The 22,060-nt window shown below is 38.7% G+C and overlaps 1 protein-coding gene across 10 annotated transcripts in view; it reads right to left on the bottom strand.

The window, feature by feature from the left end:
• Positions 1-22,060, bottom strand: part of tns1b (tensin 1b) — a 320,658-nt gene that overhangs the window by 82,624 nt on the left and 215,974 nt on the right. For all 10 annotated transcript variants that reach the window (XM_065252286.2, XM_065252281.2, XM_065252284.2 and 7 more), the window contains one exon: positions 19,593-19,631. In XM_065252286.2, coding sequence (XP_065108358.1) covers positions 19,593-19,631 — 39 coding nt within the window. The remainder of the gene's footprint in view (positions 1-19,592; positions 19,632-22,060) is intronic.

The raw sequence follows: 22,060 nt of genomic DNA, 5'->3' as shown, positions 1-22,060 counted from the left end.
TGATATTGCTTCACCCTTTTTGGGGGGGCTTTTATGTGAGAGAGCAGGTGCATGTCAACAGACATTTTACGTATGTATTCTTGTGAAAATAATGCATTATACTAGCTTACAATTAAAAACGTTAGAATTAAAGAAGAGATAATGTAGGGTCGCAAAACAACGCAACATGATTTTGATGATTTTGCGCTGTGTTCTGTGATTGGACTGAATAATGCCCTGTTCAGATTACAAGCGACACAGAACGGCACAATCCCATTCATTTGAATGTATAGCTGGTAATTTTCGGTGACAGTAACAGTTGGCAACTGGATGGGGGTGTCCAGCGACATTTTGTTTTGGTTGACATTTACAGTACAATGCAACATTTGAAACCTTAAGAGCACATAAGAATAAACTGTCCCCTCATTGGTCACTGTGCACTTGTGTATGGGCACAACGATCTGATCTTATCATCACTGAATCTGAGCTTATGTGAAGAGATAGAAAGAATTGTAGCAAAAAGCCAAATATTTTTGGTAAAGTATTTAATGAACATAGGTTTGTAAAGTAATGTAAAAAAACACATTGCACAATTTCCCTATTTGTAAATGTAATGGTGACACTTTCAAACACCATCAAAAGGTAAAAGAGTAGACATGCGTAGGTGCATCACTAAACAGCCTGGATAAATATTTAGACAGGGCTGCATAGCTCCAGCATTACTGTGAAAGGGGGAAGTCTTCCCAGTGGCCAAGGAGCACCATATACAGAAGTTTAACACCAAACTTTTTCCCCGATCAGCTCTGAGGTCCTGAGCCAGGGAAGGTATTTATTTATGAGGTCTATGGCCCTTAAAAATCCATGATGTCATGGCCTAGCATGAGTCTGTCCAGACTCCAAGTACCCATATGAGACTAAGATGGCAAACGAACTCCAGACATTATTGTGTTAAGACAGGAGGACATGGGTAAGATAGAGCTGTAAATGGTGAGATATCTAGACACATATCCAGTAATAGGTTCTTGAAACTCTAGTTGAACTCAATAGGATGGTTAAAAACAGTAGATATGTGTATATAAACACATAAATGACATCCAGGAAATTGAAACATAAGATTCAGAAGAGCTTCGGTCGAGAGGCAAAACCTCAGGCTTTTGAGGTCTGAGTGGTCAGTGATGTAATGTGAATCATCGATTCTCTGTACTCCGCAAGAGACCCAACACGTCTGTCTCAATTCCTGAGAAAAAATGCTCAGGGAGCTTTCCAAAAGTAATAAAGCTGGAGAAAAATTATATACGCCGTCTGTACTACCGTCGCCCCCAAAATGGCTTCCCAGTGCTGAGGTTCGACCGCTAACTAGAGCTCATCCGTTTCACCAACACCAAGCAGGAACATTTGGCAAAATCAACGCTCTTCATGCTTTAGAGTCGCTCATAACGTCCATCCAGCGTGAACGTCATTAAACCCATTATGACCACCGCTAGTCATGCACAGAAGTCAAGCCAAACCAGACCGCTAATGAATATAGGAAACAGTGAATCAAGATACAACCATTGGCAAAACTACACAAAGCCCATTGATAATCTACGTTGCCCATCTTAGGTATGTGTGTCTGCCAAAAATTCCCAAAATTGGTCTTCCGACCACATCTGATGTTTTTGTTAGTCCAATACAAGACCATGCAATCCAAGCAGAATCAGAGCATACAAATTTACAGGTAGGACAATTTCATGCATAAATTCCTCTTAACTACGATCAATATCATCTTGCGCATGACATTCTTATTTCCATCCTGTTGGGCAGTGTGCTGGAAAATACATCTAAAGATCAGACTGTGTAATAGTGCCATGGGGAGTGTTGTGATTCTGTTGCTCAGGCCTGACCCAGATGTTTAACCTTAACACTGTCTGCAAAATCTGACACTCTGTCTGGTCCTAAATCTCTCAACCACCCTCTGTATTATGAAACTTTTCTCCTACACGGCTTTCAAAAATGTTTGTGTATACTTCAGTCGTTAGTTTTACTGAATTATCATTGCCTAAAGTGAACAAAAAAGGAAAAGAGCCATATCAAAGTATGACTAAGTCTCTTTTTATGATATTTTTGTAAACAGCAGGTTTTTGTACTGACTGTAAAGATTGGTTTCCCAGGATCAATCTGCAGAGTATTAACAATGCCGAGCAATATTTTGGACTGTGCAACCGTACAAATCCTGAAAAACCACAATGGATAAACCTGCAATGTTTGTACATCAACAGCAAAGATTCATAATCACCAGGCTTACAGTGCCAAAGCAAACTCATTTTATATGGTCGTGCATGCATGGAAAAACTACCTGTAGGGTTGTGTGGTCTATACTGGTTCTTAACAGAAGCTACTGTTATTAAAAAGCTTAGGGGGACAATGATCCTGTACAAAGGGTGCAGGGTGTTTTCCAATATGGCTGATTTAATCTTGTTTCACAAGAATTGTCTCAGTGGTTTTTGCAATCTGCTGCTCAGTATGGTCCATTTTCAAAACAACTATTGCAACTAATCTGAATAACCCTTTCTATTGCGTGCCAACTTTGATGGTCTCAAACAGTCTATTTATACATTTGGTACCAATATGTACCTATGAGGTACTAATATGAACTCTTTAAGTACAAAGGTATACCCAAGTGACAGCTACACAAAAAAATTCTTAGTATTTTTGTCTTGTTTTCAGTAAAAATATCTAAAACTTCTTAAATTAAGATGCTTCTTCTTGATAAGCAAAACGACCCAAGAAAAAAAGTCTAGTTTTTAGACCAAAAATATCAAATTTAAGTGATTTTGTGCATAAAACAAGCAAAAAAAAATCTGCCAATGGGGTAAGCAAATAAATCTTGAAAATTTTTCTTAAACACTAAATTCAAGAAAAATTCAAGGAAAATTTGCTTACCCCATTGGCAGAGTTTTATGCACAAAATCACTTAAATTTGATATATTTGGTCTACAAGCTAGACTTATTTTCTTGGGTCGTTTTGCTCATCAAGAAAAAGCATCTTAATTTAAGAATTTTTAGATATTTTTACTGAAAACAAGACAAAAATACTAAGATTTTGTTTCCTGAAAATCATTTTTTGCAGTGTAGAGACCATTTTTGACAGTGTAAAAATACTAGTCAACATTTGAAGTGGATCAAAAAAGTTAATCAAAGTTGTGTATTGGGTATTGGTTTTAAGGTTTTGATCCACTTCAAATGTTGACTAGTGCACTTTGATAAAAAGTGTATAGGAAGAGTTTGGTTCCAAAACGATGACTCAGTTTTTACATTTTTCAAAAATCTAGTTTTTTGATTGTGCATTCCAGTTAATATCAATAAAACTGCAGTTGGTTTGTTTTGATTTAAGTCTCATAACTAAAAAATACAGCCAAGTAGCACAATAAAACACAATAAAAACAAACTCAAATAATCTCACAAGATGTAAATTAATAGCAGTAGTCTCTTGAAGGGGACATTTCAAAAGACTTTTTAAATATGTAAAATAAATCTTTGGTGTCCCTAGAATACTTATGTGAAGTTTTAGCTCAAAATACTCCACAGATAATTTATTATAGCATCTTAAATTGCCACTTTTGCCATTTTGACGTGTGTCCTTTTAAATGCAAATGAGTTTTTGAAATGCAAACACTGATCACCTTCATGGTGGTTTGTTGAAATTGAAACTCAATTGTGCTGTAAATAATTTTTTCTCTCTCTTGCTCTCTCTCTCTGGACTAAATGGCAGTAACATGGTTGGATATTGGAGATTAAGGGGCAGTATTATTATAAAAAGATCCCCTTTTGACATCACAAGGGGAGCCAAATTTCTATTACCTATTTTTTCACATGCTTGCAGATAGGGATGCAGGCGCAGCGAAAGGAAATTGATTGTCTGAAGCCAAATAAAATGAAAAACTCAGCCGAAGTCTGAATACCGAACAACCGAACATGTTTTTATTATTATTATTTTGCTAATTTTCTCACCATTGCGCAAGTTACACTTTTCAGAATGTCCTTTTTACTATATTTATTTCACATTATTAACAATGACCTTTTTACACCTGTCAATTCTCTGATCAGATAGCTATAGATAGACTTGTTAAAACTGTTCCAGTTTCATTTAACCACATACATGAGTCTTGGGTAAATGGATATTAATTATTATTATTATTATTATTTATTATCGGATATTAATCATATCTTCTATTCCAGCACAAAATGCAAATAAGTTATTCATTACAAAAGTACTGGGTTGATCTTCACATTTTCTAGGTTGATAAAAACCCAATTATAGCAACTAAAAAGTCAGATGTCCCCTTTAATGATTACGCAATTTAAAATATCATTCATCTCTGTAGCACAAACCGTGGGGGAAAGTGATGCTTTCATTAACCACAAACAAGGGCCACCTGACAGGATTACAGGGGCTTAGATCTGTCCAATGACGGGTGCTTAAATTGATCAAAAAGACTTGATTTAGTCCAGACGGGCACGGTTCATCACATGACCACTTGCTGTAACCAATTCACAGAACACAAATTATAGCCCACTTTAGAAAATAGAGCGCAGGAATAAAAACACAGGGAGTGTCCTAGCAGGAAAGCACAAATTGAGTGAACAGAGCCACCTTTAAACTGGCACATGGTTAAAATAAGCCCAGACGGTACTTATGTAAAACCAAGAATGTACTATTTCATTATAATTAATATCCCACAGATATTTAACATTTATAGTGTAGTTATCCTCAACTAGCCTGATTTGATATCACTTGACTCACTACTGTAGAAACTAAGCGCATTTGTTTGTTCCCAAATTACAGCTGATGTACATTCAACTTTGTAAGGGGAAATTTGTATGGACCGGCACTGTAAAAAATGATAATGCGCCATAATAAATTTAATGAAATATAATAAGTAAACTAAATTGAACTGTTATTTCAATGACATTTGAGTTAAAACAACAAAAGTGCTTGGAATGATATCTTATGTTTTACACCCTTGATTCAATAATGTATCTTTAAATATTTTTTTTTAATCTCAAACGATGAGAAATAAAACTTTATTGCCTACGATTCCTCTATTAAAGGGACACTCCACTTTTTTTGAAATACTGTAGGCTCATTTTCCAGCTCCCCTAGAGTTAAACATTTGATTTTTACCCTTTTGAAATCCATTCAGCGATCTTCGGGAATGGCGGTACCACTTTTAGCATAGCTTAGCACGATCCATTGAATCCGATTAGACCATTAGCATCGCGCAAAAAAATGACCAAAGAGTTCCGATATTTTATTAATGATATTACGCAGTCCCCCAAAATAGTCCCCTGTTACAAAAAGGGTTTTCGAAAGGGTTACAAAACTATTTTCGGGCACTGCGTAAATATCATTGTGTCTGCTGCAACCATGGTACGGCAGAAAAGTCCTTGATTATTATGCCAAAATGAGAGTATAGTTCCTAGCCATATTAGCTTAGAAAATCCCAACTTTTAATTTTCCGTCAGTCTTAGTACACGATGTAACTACAGAACTGTGAAGTTTTAAATAGGAAAAATATTGAAACTCCTTGGTCATTTTGAACGTGATGCTAATGGTCTAATCAGTTTCAATGGATTATGCTAAGCTAAGCTAAAAGTGATACCACCAGACCCGGAGATCAGCTTAATAAATTTCAAAACTGTAAAAATCAATTGTTTAACTCTAGGGGAGCTGGAAAATGAGCATATTTTTTTTTAAAAAGAGTGTCCCTTTAAAGCAATAAATCTGTAACTTAAATTCATTTCCTACAAATCAGCTGCCAAACTTTCCTTCACATAGCGGTTATCCATGATCGTTGTCTCCCCTCATCTTTAGGAAACCAAAACATGTGTTATTTTCAACAAGATATTTGTTCCAGAGCTTGGTTTAGCCACTAGTCAGACCATTAAACAAACAGAGGCCGGAAGTTAAGTTCAGTCCAGACACGTAACCACAAAAACGCACGTGTATCCAATCCTGTAACAGTACTCAAAGCGTCACTACACCCAGAAGTTTGTTTTAACTTTCATGTGTGGTGACAAGCTTTATAAAATAAAATAAAATAATAAATAAAATAAAATAAAAATAAGCACATTTACTGCCATAGGAGAGATAGTTGTGCTTAAAAAGTGTCTAACCCTAAGTTGGTTTGCTTAGTTGCAATTCATAATGTGGTTTTGTGTACTGCACTTAATATTGCCCCTAAAGGTGAAATGTTAAACGCTAATTAACTTGTAGGCACTTTGGCCTGCAAAACAAATAAATGTAAAACTTTGCTGATCTTAGAATTTCATCCAACCTGGTCGAGTTGGTTTCATTAAAAGCTGTACTAGCAAAACCAAGCATTGCCAAGCTAGAAGGCTCAGGTCAGCATAAACCAGTTCAGAAACCAGTAATAAATCCGTAAACCAGCTTTTTCTTTCTCAAAGTCGGGGGAAGCACACCATTAAGCTCTGAATCCGAGGCGTCCGGTGGAGATGAGGGTGTGCCCACGTTGATTCAACGACTACGGCTTCATCCCTGCCAATGTGGTTGTCCGACCTCTCCTATGGGATCTTAAAATACTCAAGGCTTTGTTTTGCTGCAAGCTCTCTGCATTTTAAACTAGCCTCTCTCTGTTTCAGCTCAGCATCATGTGGGTGAAGTTATAGTTTCACGTTTCACTGTCAGTAGTGCAGCAGAAAACACGCGGGCGCAGGATCACCCACCATTTGTCCTAAATCGCCCCTTTGACTATAATGTCTGTGAAACAGGTACACTAAGCATTTTTAAAAGCTTTTATGTGCATTTCTGTGGGCCACAGATTTATATCCCAATGAAAATGCCTCAAACCGCACAGTTAAAGAGGCGTTTTGTCAATATACCATGTGCATGTCAGACTAATGATGGGAAAAATTGCCTGTTCTGTGTTGAGTACATACAGATTTAGTAACTGACCCTACAAAGTTCAACTGCTTACAGAACAGTGACGATGTAGATCAAATCTCTCCTCAAACACAGTGCAGGGCTACAGGAACAAAGGCAACCACAAATGGGAGGAGCTATGAAACCCAATGTACTGTAACTGTACTGTACATTGTATATATTGTCTGCTGCCCCCTACTGGTGACATAAAGGAACTGCATGTTCTTACAACCAGCATGACAGAAATGTGACCCTGGACCACAAAACCAGTCATAACAATTTTTTTATTGAGATTTATACATCATAATAAATAAGCTTTCCATTGATATGTAGTTTGTTAGGATAAGACAATATTTGGCTAAGATACAACTATTTAAAAATCTGGACTCTGAGGGTGTAAAAAAGCCCTTTGCCACACATATGTAATTATAAATAAATGTCTGATATATTTGCATTAGGAAATGTATTAAATACCTTCATGGAACATGATCTTTACTTAATATCCTAATGATTTTTGGCTTAAAAAAATTATTATTTCGACCCATACAATGTATTGTTGGCTATTGCTACAAATATACGTGCGACTTATGACTGGTTTTGTGGTCCAGGGTCATAAATTATATTTACAATTATTCATGCATTTATGCAACTGACAGATAATTTTATGCAAAGTGACTTTTAATGCATTCAGATTTCCTTTCACACTGCAAAAAATGATTTTCAAAAAAAAAAAAATTCTCAGTATTTTTGTCTTGTTTCCAGTAAAAATATCTAACCATTCTTAAATTAAGATGCTTTTTCTTTATGAGCAAAACGACCCAAGAAAATAAGTCTAGTTTTAAGACAACAAATATCAAACGTAAGTGATTTTGTGCATAAAACAAGCAAAAAAAATATGCCAATAGGGTAAGCAAAAAAATCTTGAACAAGAAAAATTAGCAGATTTTTTTGCTTGTTTTATGCACAAAATCACTTAAATTTGATATTTTTTGTCTAAAAACTAGACTTATTTTCTTGGGTCGTATTGCCCAGTTTAAGAAAAAGCATCTTAATTTAAGAATTTTTAGGTATTTTTACTGAAAACAAGACAAAAATACAAAGATTTTTTTTTCTCGAGAATCATTTTTTGCAGTGCATCAGTATGTGCGTTGCCGGGATCAAACACGTGACCTTTTCATCACAAGCGCAAAGCTAAGTTACAGATCTATTGCATTAATTTGGATTAATTAAATGCAATACAATTCTTTCTCTCTCATCGTATGACATTAAAATATTTTTTATTTAAAGGTGCCATAGAATCTAAAACTGTATTTACTTAAGCATAGATTAATAATAAGAGCTCTGTACATGGTAATGACATATCGTGAGCTTCAAACAAGTTTGCTTCCTTATTTTTATGTAAACCTTGTGCATGCAAAAGTTGAGATGTACGGCCCAACATGTTTACTAATGTGAGCCACTGGCATGAGCCTCGGAGCAAAGCCAATCAGAGCAGAGCTCCACATTGTTATTCATGACCCTTCCAAATACGGCAAAAATAGACCATTTTATTTAAAGGACAAATCCTAGATTTGTAAATGGACATGTAACATGGGATAATTTTTCCACGTAATAAAGTTACATACCTTCTAAATATCAAAGACCAATTTAACATATTATTCTTTTTTATATTATTTTTGGGCCATTTTGCCTTTATTTGACAGACAGTAATCAAGAGACGACATGGGATCGGCAAAGGACCTCGAGCCGGGAATCGAACTCGGTTTGCCGGAAGTGCATGTGCACCATATGTTGGAGCACCATAGGCTCTGACGAATTTAATATATTTTTTAATGCATTCTTTGGCAACTTCAAATATACATTTATTGAATCTACAGGTAAATGGTTCGGTACCTTCCAACGACAGAGGAATCTAAAAATATATAATAAGTCAACTCACGCTGATTGATATAATATATAATTTATCATGACCAAAAAATAAACACCTGCAACTCTGCACAGCTCTTAAAGGTCACGTTCTTCCTGGTCCTATTTTTTAAACCCTATAGTGTGTAATGCTACTATAATAGCATAAATAATACCTGTAAAATGATAAAGTTCAAAGTTCACTGCCATTTATTTTGCTATTTACTTTCTTTAACAGAATTCGCCTTTCAAAGCCTACATTCCCAAACTGTGGTCCGCGGACCACTAGTGGTCCGTGAGGGTACTGCAGGTGGTCCGTGTACAGGCAAAATAAGAATATGTATATTTTGAGAATATGCTGTGTTGTGCTTGAACGAGTTCATTGAACAAAAGTTGAAAGTGATCTGAACGTACATTATTACTGCCTGATAACATTACTGTGAACTCGTTAATTCTGGTGCCTGTGAACGGCACGCTCTTTCAGTTTAACGTCGTTCAATAGGGTGCCAGATTTCTATATTCTTCCAGGCCAAAACCCGACTAAAACACACTGTAAACAGGCCTTAATGTGTAGCGGAAAAAACACCCAATCTGGCAACACCGCCACCAGTCAGTGTTCACCAGTCACACTGCATGCGTAATCAAAACAACACAGACGCTGCTGAAATTCCTGCCGCGCCACTCAAATAGTTTAACATTAAATAACATCATATTTGTCCTAAATCGTTAACGATTAACATAGGCTGCTAATGCATATTCTGGATCTTGAAATAGACTTTGACTAAGCTCACGCTATTTAACGTGCACGTGCGGTGTGCGATACCTGCAAGTTGTTATACACGCAATGCCTAGCAGCGCTTCTCGCCCCGGGTGCGCCCCCACCCGGCTAGCCTTTTAAGGTATGTGCAAGCAAATACAAAAATTAAAAGACAGTCAATGCTAATGTAAACCCTGGTTGGATAAGGATTTAAAGTTAGATATTAACATGAAATCTGACGCATTTAGCTTCAGTGTTAAAACTGATGAAATAATTGCTGTCTGTGGTTCTATATGGGTTATAATGGCAATCATTTTTTTTTAAATAATATGGGAAAAAAGAACTATAAATTAGTTCATTTTTTTGGAACTGTGAACTAGTTCAAAATTTTGAAATATGAACTGAACTAGTTCATTTTAAAATTTGTAAACTGTGAACTGAAATAGTTCATGTAGAAAGTGAACTTTCCCAACACTGAGAATATGTATATAAATAATATTGATATAAGAATATTGATATACATTTTTAATTAAATTGTCAAGTTATTGTGTGATTACTAAAATAGGCCGGTGGTGCTCGGCCGTGACATTCAAGTTCAGTGCCGTACAAAATGGAATGCTGTATGAATATGTGGCAGCTGTTTTGTGCAGTAAACTTTCTTTTAAGAAACCTGTTGTACTGATGTGATGACCAGTTATAGTTTTAGTAGGGATGCACCGAATCCAGATTTTTTAGGTTCCGCCGAATCCCTAATCCACCGTTTAAGATTCGGCCGAATCCGAAACCGAATACCGAATCCTACTCGCATCCTTATTCCATTAACACAGTAAAACACATTAATGAAGTAAACAACGTCCACAGCAGTGTATTTTTCATTTTATTTTATTTTAACTGTACATTATGCCAGGATGACAAGTTGGAAAAACTATTTTGACAATTACCATAAGCCTATGCATAATGAAAGCGATGCGTTGCGACACGCTCGTTTTTACAATAAGCAAGCAGCTCCGCGCTGAAAACTATATTTAACTTTGAGTGAGAAGCTCCGCTCGTCAATGTCAGGTTTCACACGGCCGTCCAATTACAGTGGAGGAGGGGCGGGAGATTACCACAGCAACCAACCGGCTTCACAGCTGAAGCATCACATCTACAAAGCGCTCGGCTGAAAAACAGCTGGAATTTGGCGTCCTCAAGGCGTTTTCAGCCGTGTTTAAAAGTTTTGGTGTGTCCAGCCCCCAAGGCTCACCGAAAGAAAAAGCTCATCTCCACGTCAGCACCCGATGTGTGTAATCAACGGCCGCGTGACGTCGACCAGCATAGCGCAAGCCTAGGGTTCGGTTCGGTGGAAAAAAAATCTAGGATTCGGCTGAATCCGAACCCCGTCAAAAAGCCCAGTATTCGGCCGAATCCGAATCCTGGATTCGGTGCATCCCTAAGTTTTAGTGCTAGTAAGACTATTTAGATGTGCAGATTAATTCAGGACTTTGTGTAGACATATTTTATAATGAGTATTATGAGGTGGTCTGCGGAAATTCTTGATTACAAATAGTGGTCCACACACACAAAAAGTTTGAAAACCCCTAACCTACAGCAAACGGATGGTTTGGACTACAGCCCTCTACTTCCTGCTTTAATGACGTCAGTAAAACCGTTTGTTGACTAAACTCCGCCCACAGGAATACGTCAGTCGCCAGATATGCTAATGGCAAGCTAAGCTGCTATCGAATCACAACACACTAAACAAACTACACAATCAGAACTCATTACATATTTCTGAAGGAGGGACTTCATAAAACAAGGAAGACATCAGCCCGTTTTGAGGACAGTGAAAACAGTGATATACAGATAAATAATATATACAGTAAATTGTGTGAAAAATACCGCGTTTTTTTTTTTCACGTGAAACACGAACACATGTTATAATGCGTACTATAAACACAATCAAAAACACAGAAAAAACGGGAGCTTTAAGTTTATTTTTAAATGGAACAACTGAAAGGATCATCTAGAACAAATGCAGGATTATCTGATAACTTCATAAATTCGGAAATGAGTTATTCAAGCAGGCAGACAGATGTTTGGCCTGAAGATCCGATGCGCAGCACACAGAGCGCCTAAAATGGGAATGCTCAGTTCTGCAAGCGTCCAGCACCTCGGAGCCAATTACAGTACGATATAAATGTGTTTGGTTAATGTCCAGGCGTGACTGATACAACAACTACGTTTCATTAATAAAAGCCTTTCAAATTCATCTGAACATCGACAATTAGGGAAAACATTTGGCTGAACGATCGGTGTGTCAGACGTTAACTATTACAAAATACTACATTTACATATATGCAGACACTTTTATCCAAAGCGACTTACGGTGCATTACAAGGTCTACATTTCATCAGCATGTGTGTTCCCTAGGTTCGAACTCATGACCTTTTGAGCTGCTAGCGCAATGCTCTACCACTGAGCTATAGCATGTGGTATGGTGCAGGGGGCTGATGACCCTGAAATGAACACGCCCGTGACACCTGCCTTTCTCTCACGCTTTCAGTGGCCACCTGCAATGTTTTTGCTTGGTAAGAAAAAAATGTAAACAGTGGAGGAGTTGTGCATTTCAGTGGCAATCTCCGTTTACATTTCACTAATGGAGGGTCTGTGCCTGTTTTCCGTCCCATGAGAAATCTACGGAAAGAATTCCAAAGATGGTTTTCAGCAAAAGAATTTGGATCTGTGAGAACACGCGGAGAGAAACATCTCAAAGCAAAACATTTGACCTGGGTAAACGCTAACAACAGGGGCAGGACCCCTGAGGACCCCTACGAATGGAGACATCACATGTTTAGTCCTTTACATGTTGCATAACGCATGTTATGAAGAGGAGGGCTGAGAGCCACAAGCCCTGGGCACCGAGTGTACAATATAAACAGATCAGCGAGGAGCACAGAAATGCAGCTCTGTTCAATGTCACCCGTCGCCCGACATGCGTTTCACCTACTCATGGCCAATTAAGGCCAATATCATATTGTGCGGATACAGACGCAGTCCAGATGGCTCACGAGAATCAGACAGATATGAGTGGAAAGCAGAGAGGGGGAAAGTCAAAAGCTTTACTTTCAAACAATGTAGAGAGCATGCTATTGAGATAACAGCACTGTGATAGCATACATACTTTAATATAGTATAATCTTCTTGAAATGATCACATTGGATAGGCAACAAAGGTAAAAGTAAGGTCTGTTTGCGGACGAATCTCCGCAAACAGACCTGTTACAGTAAAAAGTGTTACAGTAAAAAGACTGCTGGAATACAATGGGTTAATCAGCCTATGTTAAAGGTAATACAACTACTATATGCAAAATACGTGGAGTTTATATTTTATATATTATAAAAAAATATATAATATTATTTTGCATATTCAGAATATGCATAAAAGTAATGACAATTAGTGAGGCACTTAAAGGGGTCATATTATGATTTTTTTTTAAATATGCAAAATAAGTCTTTTGTGTCCCAAAAGTGTGTATGTGAAGTTTTAACTCAAAATGCCCCACAGAAAATATCTTATAAAATGTTAAAATTGCTACTTTGTAGGTGTGAGAAAAATTGATGAAATGCAAACACTGATCGCCATAATGGTGGTTTGTTGAAACTCAATTGTGCTGTCAATTATTTTTTTCTCTTTTTTCCCACATTAAGTTGCAGTGCCGTGGTTGAATAGGGCAGATTAAGGGGCAATATTATTGTACAACCCCAAAACAGAAAAAGTTGGGACACTGTAGAAATTGTGAGTAAAAAAGGAATGGAATAATTTACAAATCTCATAAACGTATATTTTATTCACAGTAGAATATAGATAACATATCAAATGTAGAAAGTGAGATATTTTGAAATGTCATGCCAAATATTGGCACATTTTGGATCTCATGAGAGCTACACATTCCAAAAAAAGTTGGGACAGGTAGCAATAAGAGGCCAGAAAATTTTAATGTACATATAAGGAACAGTTGAAAGACCAATTTGCAACTTATTAGGTCAATTGGCAACATGATTGGGTATAAAAAGAGCCTCTCAGAGTGGCAGTGTTTCTCAGAAGTCAAGATGGGCAGAGAATCACGAATTCCCCCAATGCTGCAGCGAAAAATAGTTTTCTGAGCTTCTCAGAGAAAAAATGCAATGAGATTGAAGTTATCATCATCTACAGTGCATAATATCATTCAAAGATTCAGAGAATCTGGAACAATCTCTGTGCGTAAGGGTCAAGACCGGAAAACCATACCGGATGCCTGTGATCTTCGGGCTCTTAGATGGCACTGCATCACATACAGGAATGCTACTGTAATGGAAATCACAACATGGGCTCTGGAATACTTCCAGAAAACTTTGTCAGTGAACACAATCCACCGTGTCATTCGCTGTTGCCAGCTAAAACTCTGTAGGTCAAAAAAGAAGCCATATCTAAACATGATCCAGAAGCACAGGCGTTTTCCCTGGGCAAGGCTCATTTAAAATGGACTTTGGCAAAGTGGAAACTGTTCTGTGGTCCAACGAATCAAAATTTGAAGTTCTTTTTGAAAAACTGGGATGCCATTTCATCCGGACTAAAGTGGACAATGACAACCCAAGTTGTTATTAGCGCTCTTTTCAGAAGCCTGCATCTCTGATGGTTTGGGGTTGCATGAGTGCGTGTGGCATGGTCAGCTTACACATCTGGAAAGGCACCATCAATGCTGAAAGGTTTATCCAAGTTCTAGATACATATGATCCCATTCAGACGTCGTCTCTTTCAGGGAAGACCTTGCATTTTCCAACATGACAATGCCAGACCACATAGTGCATCAATTACAACATCAAGACTGCATAGAAGAAGGATCTGAGTACTGAAATGGCCAGCCTGCAGTCCAGATCTTTCACCCAAAGAAAAGATTAGGTGCATCATAAAGCGAAAGATGCGACAAAGAAGACCTAAGACCGTTGAGCAACTAGAAGTCTGTATTAGACAAGAATAGGACAACATTCCCATTCCTAAACATTGGTCCTCCTCCAGCTGTTCCTTTATATGCACATTTAACTTTTCTGGCCTCTTATTGCTACCTGTCCCAACTTTTTTTGGAATGTGTAGCTCTCATGAAATCCAAAATGAGCCAATATTTGGCATGACATTTCAAAATATCTTACTTTCAACATTTGATATGTTATCTATATTCTACTGTGAATAAAATATAAGTTTATGAGATTTGTAAATTATTCCATTCCTTTTTTACTCACAATTTCTACAGTGTCCCAACTTTTTCTGTTTTGGGGTTGTAATTGGACTTGCTACCTACCTCACAAGGGGAGCCAAATTTCATTGACCTATTTTTTCACACGCTTGCAGTGAATGGTTTCCCAAAACTAAGTTACGGGGTTGATCTTTATCACGTTTTCCAGGTTGATAGAAGCACTTGGAAAACAATTATAGCACTTAAACATGGAAAAAGTCAGATTTTCACACTATGACCCATTTAAATGTCAATTAAATAAAATGAATGATGAGCAAAAGTGGATTTTTTAGTGCTGTCTTATGATTGGGTGGTTAAATATAAACATGAGGACATAAAAAAGAGCACCTATTTCAATGCTAAAAACAATGTTATTTTGTGTATTTGTTATAAGAATGTGTTCGCGTAGTTTATGGTTCAAAAAACATATTTTTTTCAAATTTTTTGTAGCTCAAGATTTCACTTTCTTCCTGAAACGCACAGATTTTGTATAAAACTGTCCCTGATTTTGATTGGTCTGAATACATCTGACGCCAGCAGGAAATGTGATGCCCCTTACCATGTTTGAAAGATTCGCGCACAGTGCAATGCTAACAGGAGTTAATTTACACGCTGTGAGTCCGAAGCGGGAGGAATTATGATAATGATCGTCGTGTCTACATCACCAATCCCAGAACGTAAACCCTTGCTTACAATCTCTGTTTGTTGTAGTCCAAGAAAAGAAATTAATGTTGGAGACGATAACTCGCGTCATCATTTACTTTGGGGTTTGTAGCTTTTGCATATCATTACCATGTACTCATACACACCAAAGGAAATGTAAAATCATGAATCGGACCATTGGTGCTCTTTAATATGCTTTTGGTCTGCTTGCTTCTGTATATAAAATAAAAATGTTGTTCAGTTATTTGTAACCTCATTAGAAGTGTTTTAGATACAGTATGTTATGTCATGTTTATAAATCTCCTGTAAGGCTTTTCTACCAAAAATCCACATTTACTTCTTTATTTGCTGTTATTAAAGGTCATCATCTCACAGATCTAACCAGCAGGCAGCCACTGCATTCAGCATTGCAGATTTGACCAAACATGGATTGAAAGCAGGTCTCTCACCGCAAAAACAGTCCTGAATTCACAGAGAAGCCATTAAAGCGAGATGTTTTTACTCTCACTGAGCTCAGCCACTGTAAACACTGTGAATAGCAGTGTGTACACATACACAAACTGAAGTTAAAACTGCATCCAATTTTATTTTGGGGGGGTGATGAATTGCAGGGACATTAAAAGGTTTTGGCAAAAGTGACGCTCTGTAATGCTACCAAAAATGTATGCAATTTTTCTGCCAACCAATAAAAGCTTCAGAGTGGCGAATATTTATGTTTTTTGGATTATTCTTTTGGGGAGGTGAATCCATCATGTTGTGAATACAGGGATTAAGCATGTCTCCCCCAAGAAGCACCCATCAGACATTAGCTAAACAAAATAACAACTTATTCATCATTACACATAAGAGAGATGATGATATTGTCTAGTCGAAGTTTCCTTTGTAAATACACCCTGTTGTTTTTAAGATCTCTGTTTATTTATCTACTGTGAAGTGAAAGTGAAGTAACGACCAACCCATACTTGGATTGTGACCTCATTTCTTCTCTGCGGACCCTGTGACGGGGCCAAAATTACTTATTATTACTTAATATAAAATATTCCTTTAATATTTAATGGTCTGTCATGGACCCAGTACCACATATGAGATACTGTTTGAAAGCTTTGAATCTCTACTCTCTGCACATCACTTTGATATATATTTTGCTGTAAGAAAGTTATTTACATTTGATTTACGCTATCAACCCCCCCCCCTTTTTTTTAGATTATTTAAAGGTGCAGTGTGTAACTTTTAGGAGGATCTCTTGACAGAAATAGAATATAATATTATATACATATCTATTTTTTAGTGGTGTATAATGATCTTAGATACTGATCTGTTATGTTTGTATTACCTTAGAATGAGACATTTTTAACTACGTACATCGTGGGCCCCATTACATGGAAGTCGCCATTTTGTGTTGCCATGTTTCTACCGTAACAGAAAACTGCTTTACAGAGCACATTTTGTCACTAGATGGTCTCAGACGATGACATGTTTGTCCTATGGCGGCTACAGTAGCTTCTCTATGTGTTTCGAAAGGGAGGAGTGACCTGTAGACTGAGCCGTTGTCGCAATTCACAATCTCACCACTAGATGCAACTAATATCTACACACTGCACCTTTAATATTCACATTTTTCATATTTTTTAAATATGACAAACATGGAGATGTCTTATATCAAAAGAAAGCTCTCATTCTCTGGAATAAGGCTACATTGTTATCTTTGTTCTATTATCATCACATATCCAACAATCGTCGAATAAACAATGAGGTAAAAAAATTGTCTTTTGTAAATTTATGTGTAACTTGAGTGTGAACTAGGGCTGAACGATACATCGAATTTTCATCGTCATCGCGATATGAACTCACGCGATGAACACATCGCAACAGACAGCCTTGACACGATGAATGAAGGGAAAACGGTAAGCGCATGTAATAAACGTTTGACCTATCACGTTTAGTCCTGGGCCGCATTTACACTGTCACAAAAAATCGGATTTGGTGCTCACATCTGACACAGATCGGATATTGCTGCACGTGTGTAAACACAGAAAACTTACAGAGATCCGATTTTTTCATATCCGATCTGAGCCACTTCCAAATGTGGATTTTTATCGGATATATATCCGATATCCAGACATCCGAACTGCGTCTAAACACACATATCCGATTCAGCTTGATGATGACGTCAGTGTCGCACGACTTTTTGCGCTGACCGTCATCATTTCGCACCTGAAGTAAGGAGGAGTTACACACCCCGGTACAGTAGGTGGCGGTATGCAACGGAACAAGTTGGTTGCGCTCCGCCAATAAAACCAGAAAGAGAGTGTGTAGTTACAGAAGAAGAAAGACGCGCGGTTTTCCGAAAACATTTCAGGAGGTAATGGATGGAAGTCAGTGGAGCCAGGAGGAGGTTTCACGCCTTATAAGTTTGTGGGGAGAGGCATCAACCCAGGCAAAATTGAATGGATCATACCGAAATCGGGCTGTATATGAGGAGATATCGAGGGCCATGCATGATATTGCATCACATATTGTGTCTATTGCGCGCTCAAGTTCATTATTTCAAATGTATGTGCGCTCTGAAAGCGCCGCGGTCGCGACTCGCACGTGGTGCGACGCGCTCGTTATTTCCAGGTATCTCAAAAACATTTTAACTTTTCAGAATGACACAAGTGCAGCGTGCAGGTCATGTCACAATAACCTACGTATCTAGCGTTTTCCACGCGTTTTTGGGTGCGACATGTGAATGGCCCCTAAAACATGAAAAATATAAAATATTTATCGCAACTCACATCGTCATCGCAACATCAAATAATGTCATCGCACGTCGCAACTTTTCCTCACATCGTGCAGCCCTAGTGTGAACTGCCTCAGATAGCCACAAATACTACACCATCTTTTATCTTGGGTCATAATCTAAAAAATTAGTCTATTCACAGCATTTTCTTTGGTTGTGTGTATGAATGTGTGTACACCTCTGCATGTGGGAAGGAGAAGATTTTGAATTTGGGTAAATTCCCAAAATAACCTCCGAGCGTGACTGGTTAACGCATCCAGTAAGTAGCGAACACACACACCCGGAGCAGTGGGCAGCCATCACTGCAGCATCCAAGGAGAAATGGGGGACCTCAAGTCATAACCTACCGGCCATGAGACTCAAACCAGATTACAAACTCGCCTTTCTAATTGTTAGGCCGCGACTTCCCACAGACATTCAGGACAAGACTAATTCTTCAGATATGAGGCAATGCAAATATGCCAGGAAGATGGCAAACCTTCAAAATTTCAATTAAAAAAAGTTCAGCAAAGTAAACCTGTGTCTGACCAGCCTGATCTCACAAGACTTTGTCCATAAGAGTTGGTTAATTCGTATGACTTAGTACGTGCAAAAACAAAAAACAATAAACAATAATCCCACCTTTAACCTCACCCCTAACCCCAACGTCACAGGGGCCAAGGCAAAAATGTACGAATATGGTCGTATAAATTAATAAAATGTAACCACCTCATAAAATAAGTACAAATTGCTATCCTCAAACGTCTGGTTTTATGGCCTCTGCTGAGATTCTGACAGTCCCACATACCTGCATTCACTTATAAACATAGCTTGTACTACAATCAGATACTTTATCTGGTGAGCGGTCGGTGGAGAGAAAGAATAAACCAAACCCTTTCCAACTGATGAAAGCCAAAAGTTCCCTGAAAAACAACTAAAAATATGTTTTCCATTCGAGGACGCTATGTACAACAAGAGTCTCTTTAGTAATGCGGGTAGAATAATGATGGACTTTGGCTTGCAGCGCAAAGGCTAAGCGTACAGAGGAGGAGGAGAAAAAGATCTCTGAGCCCAAAAGCACAATTCCAACCAAAAAAGGAATGTTGTGTTTGCTATCGCTCATTCTTTGATATTCCCTTGGCTTATGTAAGTCTTGGGAGAGCTTTGAACTAAAGACCTCAAGCTATTATTTCCTTCTTATAAATATTAATGCTTGTGGGACGATACTTTCAGGACTCCAAAACAGAAGAAATCTCTTATCATTAATCTGATTAAGAGAGCGCATTCTTACTGAGGACCGTTCCAGAAAAAACAAGAAAAAAGGGTCGGGAAATAAAACCAGAGCTCTTCTTACCAGTTCATAGTTGGCAACAGGAACACACGGGCTTGAAACCTGCAACACATAAAGGACACACATGAGAGGCCTGTGACATTAAAAGGAAATTTTGGGTTGAATACAAGATCGGCTGACATCATTTGTGGCATAAGGTCAATAACAACTAGTGCTACACAACATCCAAACGAAACTTCATAATCAAAAAAGCTTCATTGCCAGGCGTTCTGCACACAGAACTGTCAAGGCGGCACATTGAATCTTAGCTGATCCATACCACCCCCTACACAGCTGCTTCATTTTGTTGCCATCGGGTCGCAGATTCAATCTGCCTAAATAAGGACTAACAGACACAAAAACTCTTTTGTCCCCGTTGCTATAGGTGGTCTTAACAAGTTAATGTGAGTTGGGGACTTCTGTGTTGTGTTGTATGTATTTAATTTTTTTTTTGTTGATTGTATGGTTGTTGTTTTGTGTAATTTGTGTTGCATGCTGCTGCACAACAAATTGCCCCTCGGGGATAATAAAGATTCCTTGTACTTGTACACATCCTATTAAACAGCAAGACAGAGTAATAAAACTAAAGATTAAAACATTTAACTTTGAAAAATGAAAAGAGACAGCTTTACAGAAAAATTAAGACCCCAGACACTACCTCCGTTAAAAATGAGACCAATATGACAAAATTTGTGGCTTTTTTCCTCAATATCTCACGTGAGATCAATAAAGAATATGTCCGTATGTCTGTCCGTATGTCTGTCTGCTTGCCTACCTGTCTCTGTTTGTCTATCTGTCTATGTCTGTCTGTCTGTCTGCCTGCCTGCCTCTCGATCTCTGTCTGCCTGTCTACCCATCCCTCCATCTATCTATCTGTCTGTCTGCCTGCCTGAATGCCTATCTCTGTCTGTCCGTCTACCCATCCATCTCTCTGTCTATCTGTTTGTTTGTCTGTCTGTCTGTCAGCCTGCCTCTGTCTGTCTGTCTGCCTGCCTGCCGGTCTGTCGATCTCTGTCCGCCCGTCTACCCATCCATCCATCTATCTGTCTGCCTGCCTGTCTACATATCTACCATCCATCCGTCTGTCTGTTTGTCTCCCTGTCTGTCTGCCTGTCTATCTCTTTCTGTCCATCTACCAATCCATCTATCCATCTATCTGTCTGTCTGTCTGTCTGCCTGCCTATGTTTGTCTGTCTGCCTGCCTGTCTGTCGATCTCTGTCTGTCCATCTACCCATCCATCTATCAATCTGTCTGTCTGTCTGTCTGCCTGTCTCTGTTTGTTTGTCTGTCTGTCTATGTCTGTCTGTCTGTCTGCCTGCCTGCCTCTTGATCTCTGTCTGCCTATCTCTATCTGTCTGTCTAACTATCCATCCATCTGTCTGTCTGTCTGTCTGTCTGTCTGTCTGACTGCCTGCCTCTGTTTGTCTGTCTGCCTGCCTGTCTGTCGATCTCTGTCTGTCCATCTACCCATCCATCTATCAATCTGTCTGTCTGTCTGTCTGCCTGTCTCTGTTTGTCGGTCTATGTCTGCCTGTCTCTGTTTGTTTGTCTGTCTGTCTATGTCTGCCTGTCTGTCTGTCTGTCTGTCTGTCAGTCTGCCTGTCTCTGTTTGTTTGTTTGTCTGTCTGTCTATGTCTGTCTGTCTGTCTGTCTGTCTGTCTGTCTGCCTGCCTCTTGATCTCTGTCTGCCTATCTCTATCTGTCTGTCTACCTATCCATCCATCCATCCATCCATCCATCCATCTGTCTATCTGTCTGCCTGCCTGCCTCTGTTTGTCTGTCTGCCTGCCTGTCTGTTGATCTCTGTCTGTCCATCTACCCATCCATCTATCAATCTGTCTGTCTGTCTGTCTGCCTGCCTGTCTCTGTTTGTCCGTCTATGTCTGCCTGTCTCTGTTTGTTTGTCTGTCTGTCTATGTCTGTCTGTCTGTCTGTCTGTCTGTCAGTCTGCCCACCTGCCTGCCTCTTGATCTCTGTCTGCCTATCCCTATCTGTCTGTCTAACTATCCATCCATCCATCTGTCTGTCTGTCTGCCTGCCTATGTCTGTCTGTCGATCTCTGTCTGCCCGTCTACCCATCCATCTATCCATCCATCTATCTATCCATTTGTGTGTCTGTCTGCCTGCCTCTGTTTGTCTGTCTGCCTGCCTGTCTGTCGATCTCTTTCTGTCCATCTACCCATCCATCTATCAATCTGTCTGTCAGTCTGCCTGCCTGTCTCTGTTTGTCTGTCTATGTCTGCCTGTCTCTGTTTGTTTTCTGTCTGTCTATGTCTGTCTGTCTGCCTGCCTGCCTCTTGATCTCTGTCTGCCTATCTCTATCTGTCCGTCTACCTATCCATCCATCCATCTGTCTGTCTGTCTGCCTGCCTATGTCTGTCTGTCGATCTGTCTGCCCGTCTACCCATCCATCTATCCATCTATCCATCTATCCATCTATCTATCTATCTATCCATTCGTCTGTCTGTCTGCCTGCCTCTGTTTGTCTGTC

The sequence above is a fragment of the Paramisgurnus dabryanus genome, chromosome 15 (genome assembly GCF_030506205.2).
Source record: "Paramisgurnus dabryanus chromosome 15, PD_genome_1.1, whole genome shotgun sequence".
NCBI classification, from domain to species: Eukaryota; Metazoa; Chordata; class Actinopteri; order Cypriniformes; family Cobitidae; genus Paramisgurnus; species Paramisgurnus dabryanus.
The sequence above is the reverse complement of the archived record's forward strand: the minus strand, read 5'-3'. Positions and strand labels throughout refer to the sequence as shown.